General features: G+C 57.4%; 1 protein-coding gene across 1 annotated transcript in view; it reads right to left on the bottom strand.

Annotated features, from left to right (window-relative positions):
* The window catches only part of FBRS (fibrosin), a 12,424-nt gene extending 1,775 nt beyond the window's left edge, over positions 1–10,649 (bottom strand). Inside the window, exons 1-17 of the mRNA XM_029947616.1 lie at positions 9,095–10,649; positions 8,626–8,805; positions 7,842–7,877; positions 7,692–7,721; positions 6,603–6,651; positions 6,211–6,511; positions 4,516–4,817; positions 4,105–4,310; positions 3,948–3,992; positions 3,632–3,727; positions 3,332–3,400; positions 2,500–2,529; positions 2,049–2,120; positions 1,618–1,738; positions 1,432–1,512; positions 382–465; positions 1–262 (exon numbers count right to left, since the gene is read on the bottom strand). The exon at positions 1–262 is cut by the window's left edge and continues 1,775 nt beyond it. Coding sequence (XP_029803476.1) covers positions 1–262; positions 382–465; positions 1,432–1,512; positions 1,618–1,738; positions 2,049–2,120; positions 2,500–2,529; positions 3,332–3,400; positions 3,632–3,727; positions 3,948–3,992; positions 4,105–4,310; positions 4,516–4,817; positions 6,211–6,511; positions 6,603–6,651; positions 7,692–7,721; positions 7,842–7,877; positions 8,626–8,805; positions 9,095–9,553 — 2,423 coding nt within the window. The 5' untranslated portion in view covers positions 9,554–10,649. The remainder of the gene's footprint in view (positions 263–381; positions 466–1,431; positions 1,513–1,617; positions 1,739–2,048; positions 2,121–2,499; positions 2,530–3,331; positions 3,401–3,631; positions 3,728–3,947; positions 3,993–4,104; positions 4,311–4,515; positions 4,818–6,210; positions 6,512–6,602; positions 6,652–7,691; positions 7,722–7,841; positions 7,878–8,625; positions 8,806–9,094) is intronic.
* Positions 10,650–10,876: the final 227 nt, after the last annotated feature.

Below are 10,876 nucleotides of genomic sequence, written 5' to 3'. Positions count from 1 at the left end.
TTCGGGGAGGGAGGGCCAAGGGTGTGGGCAGTAGGGGAGGGTCGGGGAGCACACCTGTCTTTCTCCTCCTTGGTGATCGAGGGCTCTCTCCGCTCCACAGGCCGCTCCTTGTCTGAGCCTGGTGTCCGGGCAGCCTCAGGGGGCCGGACCCAGGCAGGAAAGGCCAGAGGACTGCGGTGCAGGCGGCCCCATGGGTCTGGGGGGGAGGCGAAGGCTGGTGGAGCCCCTGGGCTTTCTTTCTGGGCAAAGACGGCGCCGGAGTCTAGATAGAGGGCAAAGTAGACAGTGACAGGAGCCACGAGGAGGTGGTCCCATGCAGGGACTGCCCCCCACAGCCCGCTGGCCGCTGCCACCCAACCGCCCGGCCCTGCCGGCACTCACTGAATGTGGGGCTGCCCAGGCCTCCAAAGGCCCCGTTGGAGAGGGCAGCCAAGGAGGCGAAGCTTGTGGGACGCCCAAAGGGATCTGTGGGAGAAAAGGGGAATGGTCAGAGCATCGGCAGCCAGCCTTGAGCAGGCACCGAGACTGGCAGGGAAGAGGCAGTTCAGCAAGCAGGCTCCGGAGCTCTCGGCCACTTGGTCTTTGTCTGAACAACCAGGTGCCGCGCACTTCCTTGGGCCTGGCAAGGCACTGAGCTTTGACACGCGTCGTGTTGTTTAACCTCACAAACAACAAGCCCCACTAGGCAGACAGGATCGCTCCCACTTAAAGACGATGAAACAGGCTCAGAGAGGTGAAGTGACTTGCCAACGGTCATCTAGCTAGTAAGTGGTACCCCCAACCCAGGGCCTCTCTGACTCCAGAGGTCAAGGTCTTAGCCCACAGTCCCTGACACCAGCCACCCAGACCGGCTCTACAGCAAACCATTCGCCTGAACATCTCTCCACTGGCTTCCTCCCACCTGACATGCAGGGCCTTTCCCAACCTGACCGTGACTTCATGCACGTAGCCAGTCAGAACAACGAACCTACCTATCCCGCTAAGGGAACATCTCACAATTTCCTCTTCTAGGAATGCCTAATCCTATGCTATCAGTTCAACTCCCTTGTGTCTACCCAGACCTGCGATACATCTCCCCGCGAAGCCTGACAAGACTGTTAGGAGCCAGTGACTCTGTTCTCACCTGGGCGTGCACAGCCCTCCTCCACCCGCCTCTCCCAGGTGGCACACTACCCCCTACCACTGGCTGTTTCAGAGACAGTGTATGAGGTGGCAGAGATTGGCAATCACTCCTCCCTTCCCTATCCCACTTCACAGGTGATGAGATCAAGGCTCAGAGGGGTTAGAGTAACTCGCCCAAGGTCACAAATCAACTGGAACCAGGCCTACCCCCATTCCAGCTGCCTCTCAAGTCTAATTTCCATCCCCAGCTTGAGAATTCCTGAAGTCAGGGACAAGGCCTGGGTTGCCCAACATGCCCTTGGCTCTTACCAATGTGGGTGCTGGGGCTCAGAAAGGTTCCGTGGGCCCCGGGAGCTGCGGTGAAAGGGTTGGCTGCAGCGTGGACGGCACCTGGGGCAGAGAGGTGGGAGATTCTGGTGAGGCTGAGTGGGCGCAAGGTGGGCCTTGGGCTATAGACAGGGAACCTCAGGCCTTGAGAGGGCTGGCCAGACTCACCAGTCGCAGTGAAGAGGGAGGCGGCCGGGTGGGAGAGCTCCTGCCCAGGGGGCAGGGCCCCATAGGGCCCCGGAAGGCAGGGCAGGAGGTCGTTCCGAAAGTCAAGCTTGTGGGAGTCGCCCTGCGTGGGACAGGGAGAGGGGTGGTGAGTGAGGAGCCAGGTGAAGTCCCACTCTTGCTCTTCCACCCCTGGGTCCCCTCCGAGGGCTGGCTGGCGCCACGAGGGGGCTTGAGTGCCTAGCCTCTGCCTCTCTCAGAGCCTTCTTGGACCACCCGCGCTAGGTAGCCAGACAACCTAGTACTAACTGTCAGAATGCTCAGGCAGTGACTGGGACAGGGCCAAGCAATTCGGCCAAGCTCTGCCAAAGGCAGATGCCCAGGGCTCAGGCCGGCCCCCACTCTTGCTCTCCCCAGCCCTCCGGCCCCAGTACCTTCATCTTTTCCTGGTGTCTCAGGATCATGTAAGCCACGCGCACGTGCATGGCACACCACTTCCCTGGTTTCTGCCGCCCCAGAAGGATAACCAGAGGGAGAGGGAAGGAAAGAACGTTCACTCGTCACCCACTCCAGGCTTGGTCCTAGGCCCAGCCTTGCCATACAACATCCCCACTCATCATCCCTACAACTGAGAGATGACTAGGTTCATTTCACAGCCTAGGAAACTGAGGCTCAGAGAGATAAACTGTCTTGCCCAAGGTCCCACGGCCAGCGACGTCAGAACCCAGGTCTGTGGCTCGTAAGCCTTTCCCTTTCTGCCATCCCACATCTGGCTGCCTCCACGTCGTGGGCTTCTCGCTCATTCCCAAGCAAGACCCGCCCTTAGCCAAACACCCTGACACCAGCCCACAGCCTCATGCAGCCTAAGGTCCTCACCAAACTCACCCTCAAAGGTGGCCGGAAATGGTCAGGGATCTAGGGATGGGAAAGCAGAGATTGGCGGCGATTCAGACCTCCTTACTGTCCTGGAGACCTCATCTCCACCGTCCCCAGTCTCCACCCAAACACTGGAGCCCTTGAGTGGTTCCCTCAGGCCTTCCTGCTTCTGCCAAGATTCCTTTCCCCATCTCTCTCACTCCGGGCATCTCCCCTCCAGCACCGAGTTCCTAAACCAGGCCCCAAGGACATGCCCCTGCTTGGAAGACTGGGGAGGGGGGGGGGGGGGGGGGCAGGTAGGTTTCCCAAGTAGAGAAATGATCCTACTAAGAGCTTTTATATGCTGAGGGTCTGCTGAAGATTTCCTCAGAAAAAAAATCTTTACTGCTGTAAAAGAGGTTGCAAAATATCTGGTCTAGTCTACCCTTTAGGAAACACATCCTGTGCTTTTCATGATATTCCCAGAGTCATGGGCTCTAAGGCTGCTCCCTGTGCCACTTCACAAAGGAGCAGCTTATCTTTCCATTCATTGTTTTATGGACAGGACTTCCTAGTATGATGTCACTTGAGGAAAAAAAAAGAATTTTGTAACTTAAAAAATTTGAAAACTCCTACAAAAACTACCATCCTTGTGATCTTACTTCTGGGACGACTTTGTGAAGTTTCCTATTCCTCGTGTATGGTCAACTTTGTCCTTTACAGAAATTCCTTCTTGTCAGATTCTCTGGGATGCCCCTGATCGTATGTTACAGGAAAGGATCAGCGGTTCACTCTCAAATCAACCCTGCTCTCCCTCAATAGGCATTCTAGTTCCCCCAGGACCTGCCTTGGCCCCCCTCACCTGTGTCCCCTTTTGGGGAAGCCCGCTCGGCACTGGCCCCAGTCGTGGTGGCAGCTCGGGGTTCGTGCTCTGGGAAAGGGGAGTGGAGGGATCAGTCAGAGGAGCTGGCACCAGGTATAAAGAGGGGTCTAGAACCAAGCTGGGGGCTGGGAGGGAGCATGGCTCTGAAGAAATCTAGGTCCACAAGGGGAGGACAGGAGAATGGGTATGGTTTTGGGGAATGGTAGAAGGTATGTGGATCTGGGCGGTGTCTGGGTTTGCACAGGGTGGGAGGTGGTGGTGTTTGGATTGGGAGCTCACCTTGGGCTGGAAGGCCCCCTGCAGGGAGCCAAAGGAGACAGCCGGCGGGAGGCCCGGAGGTAGGCCGGGCACTGCGGGAGGGAAGGCCGTGTACGGCTGTGGAGAGAAGGGGACTAGTCCAAGCTGGGGGTGGAGGGGCAGCCCGCGTCTGGTCTGCCCATCAGTCCTCGGGCCTCCACCCTAAAATCCCCCAGGGAGCTCTCCCAGGCTCAAGGCTCTCGCTTTTGAAGCTGAAGACTGGATTCCCCAACAGTTGGGCTACACACATTGATGCGTCCATGCCCACACACCACACCACACACTCACACACACTCACATTATGCCGGAAAAGGCCTTCCATCTTTCCTGGATATTTCTCAAACTAGGGAAGAGAACGGAAGAGTAAGCTGCCAGGGGACCCAGGACCTTCCCCTGGAAGCCACACCCTCCCCCCAAGCCTCTGAGCCTCATCACCAGCCCAATGAGGAGCTCACCATGTGGGGGCCATGGGGTGGCAGCAGGCCCGGGGGATAAGGGGTGAAGTGCTGGTGGGTGTGCTGGTGGGTGTGCTGGTGCTGGTGGTTGTGCTGGTGGAACTGGAAGGCCAGGGGCCGGGCCGAGCCCCCTGCCCCCACCACCTCGGGGCCACCCGTGGCATTCAGGTAGCGAGAGTTCAGGTCCTGGCCGATCAGGTCCTGCTCTGTGGGAGGGGAGGGGGAGAAGGCTTTAATATCTGTCGCCACCAGGTCAGCCTCCTTGGGCCCAGGTGACTGGCCTTCCCTTCTGGCCTTGAGCCACTCCCTCCTCAAGCCCTGATGTCTGCTGAGGTCCAGGTGTCCCAAAGCCGACTGGGCCCAAGCCCGGGGCCATGGCCCCCCACCCCCCGGCCAGGATCCCAAACTCACCAGAAAGGGCGTTAGCGGCTGAGGCCCCAGGGTGCCCTGGCACCTGCAGCAGGGGTGGGGGTGGGGGCAGGGTGGGGCCAGGGGAGAACAAGGAGGGGTGGTGGGGCGGTGGGGGGGGCCGCAGCCCAGGGGGGGGAAAGCTGTGGGTGGACAAAGGCAGGGGCAGTGAGGGCGTCGGGGGCCGGTGGGTGAGCTGCGCGGACGAGGAGGAGGCAGATGAGGAGGAAGAGGACGAAGAGGATGATGAGGGGGGAGGCTGAGCCACGGGAGGGGCCGGGGCCTTGGGGGGCGGCCGTGAAGAGCTGGGGAGAGAAGTGGGGAGATGAGTGAGGGGTTGGGAGGTGCCAGCTCTGACGGGAGGGGGTCAGAAGCCTGGGTGATACCTTGACCCTGGTTCTCCAACATGGAAGGTGGTAGAACCCGGCCCCCAGGACCCCCACCCCCGCCCAGGGAGCCCATCCTCAGACTGAGGTACCTCCCACACCCAGCAACCCCCACGCTCTCCCTCTCTAGATCTCTTCCATGCAGCTGCCGGACGCCTCTGGCCACACGACTTGCCCTTTTCTGACTCAACTGCAGCACGAAACATGCCATTCATTTTGCCGCTTAGTTACAACAGGCCACCTGGGTCCCCACCCTGAGACAGTGGAAGCAGCACCTCACTGGCCTGGCCTAGGAGTCAGGCGACCTGAATTCTAGGCCCGTCTTGCCACTAACACCCTGGGTGACCTTGAGCAAGTCACTGCCCCTCTCTGAGCCTTAGTTTTCTCAAGAATAAGAAAAAGAACGGTAACGAGAATAACAATAATAGCAATGACACCCATAGTAATAATAGTGCCCGTGATTCTCACCCTTTAACAAGCACTTACTGTAGGTCAAGTGCTGGCACCTGCTTTACATGCTAATCCAAATCTCCAACATGTCACACCACCTTCCCAACTGTTGCCGCGTCCGTCCAACCACCTGTACCCTTTACTTCTTTCTTTAATTTAACTCTTTCTTGGTTTTTCACTTAGCCTCGCCCAAGCCATACATGCGAAACCAAGGGTTTGAAACACTAGTGATGTTTTTCTAAAGCAAGTGACAACTGAAAGAAATTTACTCCTGTAACAGCTGAAATGGACTCACGCACCACTAACGATGCACACACACACTTTGGGAAACACTGCATTAACTCATAATTGATCCTCACGATAGCTTTGTTAGGATGAAGGTACTATTTCTATTTCTTTTCACAAGAGGAGGAAATGGGAGGCTCAGAGAGATTAAGTGACTTGTCAAAAGTCACACAGTCACTAAGTGGCAGAGCAAGATTTTGAAGCCAGGTCTGACTGACACCAAAGCCAGCACCCTTAATCATCATGTCAGCATTTCCCAAAGTATGTTCCGAAGAACAGTATTCCTAGCAGATGCGCCCTGTAAAAAGGTCTCGCCGGCAAGTGAAATTGAGAAATGGCACAAAGTGGATTTCCCTAAGTGTAAATGTAGCGTGGAAGGGTTCTGGGGAGTCCTGCGAGTAAGCGAGTCATTTCCTTAAATCTGTTCCACCCAGTGTCTCTAAAAGTTTTCAGCCTCAGAGTCCTTTTTCAAGTCACACCCCACAAGTACAATCCTCTGCCCCAGCCACGGAATGCAGGGGTTGGCGCCAAAATGACCAGGTCCTTCCAGACCAGACCAAACCCCTGGACTGCTCACCTGCCAGTGCTGAGGTCCAGGCTGCTGCCATAGGGAGAAGTGCGGAGGCCGAAGGGCGAGACCCGAAGCTGCAGCTGGGGCTGGGGTGGGGGTGGCAGACTGGGGGCGGCCGGCAGGGGTGCAGGGGGTGAGACAGGAGGCCGAGGGGCCGGTGCAGGCGGCGGTTCCTTCGGGGGGAAAGGCACTAGCAGCGGGTCGGGCCCTGGGGGCTGTTCCTGGCTCCGCTCCAGGCCCGACACTTTAGGGACTACGGAGAGTTTTGCTTCACAGTTCCCATTGAAGGCGCCATGGGGGCCCGAGGCTGTGAGGACAGGACAGGAGACATACTCAGCTAAGGCCCATGTTCACCCAATTGCCCTCCCGCATCTCCAGCCCCAGCCCTTGAGACTAACCTTTGCTGGTTGAGACAGTAAAGGATGGGTCGAGGTCATCATCGGAGACCTGGGGAAGAAGGGTAGGGACAGGGTCAGGTTCTGGTCACGGAGGCCCTCACCCAGGAAGGCTAATAGCCTACAGAACCTGCTAGGAAGTGGCAGTCATGGTAATAAGTCTATTCCACTAGGTTAGCTAAAATCCAGCAAAGACTATGGGCTCCGGGGGCCTATCCTTGTGGAAAAGGGTAGAAAAGCTGGGTCTGAGAATCTGATAGGCCAGGAGGACTGAATCAAGGCAGCCCTTAAGTAGCAAAGAAGCACCTCAAGGCAAAAATGTCAGAGATCACTAACTGCTGGCCCACATGCCTACCCCACTTACGGATGTTTGGTCCACAAGTGTTAGCAAGCTCTTTTTAAATAAATTGCTGTTAATGCAAGGAGTCCTCATAAAAACTCAAGACTTGCAAGTTCTCTTAGACACTGCCTCCTCTTCTTGTGCAGCAAAAATTAGGACTAGACAGTGGTCACGCCTCCTTTAGACAGACAAGAACTCTCTGGTTCACTACAGCCCTTCTCCAGCTAACTTTTCAAACTAAAACAAGACATGTACCGGTGGATACAAACTAAGTTAGTTAGAGGAGTAGAGCATCAATGGCTAAACACACGTTATTTCAAAATAAGTAATTCCAGCCTGTTAAAAAAAACTGAAATCTAATTTACAAGACCTGTTCTTACACTGACCACAATAGTTTAGAATTTTCGCCACCATAACCTCTGTAGGAGCAGACTAACTACTAGCAGGAAGGACCAGCTCAGTTTCACAGTCACCTTGGATTTCTGTGGAGAAGCACTGGGACCTCCAAGGGCTTTGAAAAAAGATGGGATGCCAAGACATGGGCTTTCTATTCTGCGGTCAACTGGCTCTAGTTACCACAGAAAAGCAGTTGTTTACTCTCTCAATTGCCCCCCCTCCAATCCTGGCTCACCCTAACCTATGTCCCCCACTCAAGAGGAGGTTCTGCCTGCTGCACATAGGAGACCTTTAATCTGCAGTTCAGTTTACAAGTTGTGAACACTGCCCACCGAACAAGTTCTAGCCCCACTCACCCTCTCGTCCAGATCGCTTTCTGCATCACACTGGGGAGAAGGAAAGACAGAGATGTCACAAGAGGGGAGAGGAGTGAGGCCCAAGGTAGAGAGGGGACTTCCAAAGAGGAATTGAGAGGGGAGGGAGCAGTACAGGTGGAGAGCACTTACTATGTATCCAGCTTCCAGAGAATGACGGGAGGAGGCCTGAGAAAGACCAGAGTCCAGAGGTAAGGGAGGCTGACTGGCGAGGCCTTTGGATAAAGTCTAAACTCCCCAGCAAGGAACTCAAGGTCCTTCGTGACACACTGAATCTCTTTTCCAGCGGCTTCTCCTGTTCTTGCCCACCCGTTCCCAGTGCTCTAGCTGTTTTCCGAAAATGTTTCTCACATCTCTGTGCTTTTTTGCTCAAAACAACTTTGCCCCGTTTCTCTTGTTAGCACACTTATGACTATCCTTCAAGGCCTGACTAAGACATCCTAGGGGGCTTTCCCTAACCACAACCCTCCTCCCATCCCCCAGGCAATGAGTGGCTTCCTCATGTGAGTTTCTACAGCATCTCTCCCAGACCTCTGCCTTCCGTAGCTTCTCAGGTTTTGGTCTAGGTATTTGCTCACAGATTGCTTCTTTCTTGAGAGTCTACTACTGCCTCAAAGGAGAGAGCTGGGACTCTCTCTAATTCATTTATAATTCAGTTAAGTCTCTTTGATACAGCTCTGAATTATCAACACATCTGAAACAGAGCCAGCCAAAACCAGAAAAGTCTGACTGTGGGAATGTCTCTGTCAGACCTGGATTGAGGGATGAGGGCTCAAATTTGCTCTGCCTTCTTCCCTGCCCTCAGAAAATAAAGTCACTGTTCATGAGGGGCAATGGCATTGCTGACAGAAAACACGTCTACGTGAAGGACGTTCTGGCCAGAGTTCTAAGGGACAAGGATCTATGACAAGCTCACCTCTTTCCTTCTCCGCTTATTGGGCCATTTTCGGGCCCGATCCCCAGAGGGCCGGCCAGGCTCCCGATCAGAGCTGTCCCCTGGCTCTCCAGTGGCCCCACTGGAGCCCCCCCTCTTCCGCTTCCCAGAATGCTTCAGCCGATGTTCCAGTCGCTCTGGGGGCTGAAGAGATGCATCCTTCTGTGGAGGAGGAGGTGGGACTAAAGTAGATGGAAAAAGGAAACCTCCTGACCTCTTTGGGGGTGACCGTGCTACCAAAGTGGCTCTCAGACCAGATAGCCGGGTTGGTCCCTAGAGACTAACTCTACCTCCTCCCACCCCAGGGTGGGGCAGAGGCCTGGCCAGAGGAGCCGGTTGCTCTGGTTTGGGGTGCCAGCATTCCCCCCTCAACTCCACCCACTCCAGGCACGACACCCTTCTCTCTGCCCCTCTGAAGCCCCCAAAGTTGTCCAGCCCCAGCAGGCCCCACCTGCAAGGCCTCAAGGCTGGCGAAGCTGGCGATGGCGAAGCCATCGATCAAGTCCTCCTCCTCTTCTTCCTCCTCCTCAGGCTCCTCCTCGGCCTCCCCGTCGTCGGCGCCCCCCTCCTCCTCCTCCTCCTCCTCTTCCTCCCCGCGGCTGCCCGAGCCGGCAGGCCGCTTCCGAGCTCGGGGTCGCGGGGGCCGAGGCCTGGGACGGGGCCGCCGTCGTCTCGGGCCTCCGGGCCGCTCTCCAGACGAAGCTGACGACCAAGGCCTGGCCGGTGGTGGCGGCGACGAAGACGACGAGGAGCCGCGCGGGGCGGCCAACAGGGCCCGGGGCGCGTCGCCGCCGGGACCTCGGCGGCGCCGCTGCTCCCGGTCTCGGTCTCGGCGCGAGCAGCGCCGCCGCCGCCGCTCCCCCTCAGCGGCCCAGCCCGGGCCCGGAGCCGCGGCCGCTGCCGTCTCCATGGCGACCGCCCTCAGCGCCGCATCCGGAGGCGGCGGGGCCCGAAGCGGCCTGTCCACAGGCCCGGGGTCGCAGGCGCGGCGCTGGCGGCTGCACAGGGACGAAAAGGCCACGGCTTCCCCTTTAAAGCAGGATCTACTGGCCCCGAGCTTGCCCCAAGGCCAAGGCCCGGGGAGCCGGCGCCGCCCCCGGGGCGACAAGCCGAGGGCCCCCCCTGTGGGGCCGGCGGGGCCGAGACGCCGAAAACGGGGCGGCCGTCCCTTTAAGGCGAGGCCTCAAGTTGTCCAGCCCCTGACCCCTTTAAGACGACCCGACGGTGTCCAGCCGGCCTAGTGCGGTGGCCGCCCCCTGCCAGGGGTCGAGACAAGTCTCCCCGAGGAAGAGGAAGGGCCACCCCTTTAAAAGGGACCGAAAGCTCGCCCTGAAACGCAGACCTCCCCTTTAAAAGTGTATCAAGTCCTCCGGCTAAAAGAGGCCACCCCTTTAAGGAGTCCAGGGTCCTCCAAACAGCAGGCCGCCCCTTTAAGGGCTCGGGAGTTAAGTTTCTGGTCCTCCACAAGCGGCCACTTCCCCTTTACGCTGATTTTAAAGGACTTCTTGCGTGGGGGAGAAAAGGAGGTGAGAATCCCCACTCGCTCCAGCTCTCCCAACAGCACAGTTCTCAATTTGTCAAGCTTCTGTTCGATGGCTTCCCCTTTAAGGCTGCCGATGTAGTCTGCCGAATTCAGCGGCCACCCCTTTAAGGAGATTTAAAGGGGCCTCCTCCAGGCCCAGCTCTTCCAGCCTCCGCCTCCGGTCGCCATGAAAGGCGAGGGGGGGGGGCGGGGCCGCGAGTCCAGCCCTCCAAAGCCCCGGATGTGAGGCAACGGTGACGGGTAGAGCTTCTCTGTCTGCCGACATAAAAGTCTCTTCCTCCTTTCCTCCGTCTCTGCCTGACTTGCGCCGTAAGGGACCCGGAACGGCCGTTGGGCAGCGGGGTAGTTCCAGCGCACCCTCCTGTTGTCTCCTTTGGAGTCTTGGCCCTCTTCTTCGCCAGGACTTCCCTGCCCCTCCTCCCTCTTCCTCCTCAGCCTACGCCTCCTTCCTCTCTCGGCCACCTCCCACACTCCGCCCCTTTCCCCTCACCCCTCCAGCACACTTAGTCGTTGATAGGTTGAGAAGTGTACGTCAAGGCGAAGGGCGGAGTCAAACCGCCCTCAAATCCTGGATTGGGTATACGTCAGATTAGCTCCGCCCTTCATCAGGTCTTGTGACTAGACTGGTTAGAAGTAAGCGCTTGGGGCGGTCCCTCAGGTCACCCCGCCTCTTCCTGCTCTCTGTTCATT

Source organism: Suricata suricatta, chromosome 8 (assembly GCF_006229205.1).
Source record: "Suricata suricatta isolate VVHF042 chromosome 8, meerkat_22Aug2017_6uvM2_HiC, whole genome shotgun sequence".
Taxonomy (NCBI): Eukaryota; Metazoa; Chordata; class Mammalia; order Carnivora; family Herpestidae; genus Suricata; species Suricata suricatta.
This window is presented reverse-complemented; position numbering and strand designations above follow the sequence as displayed.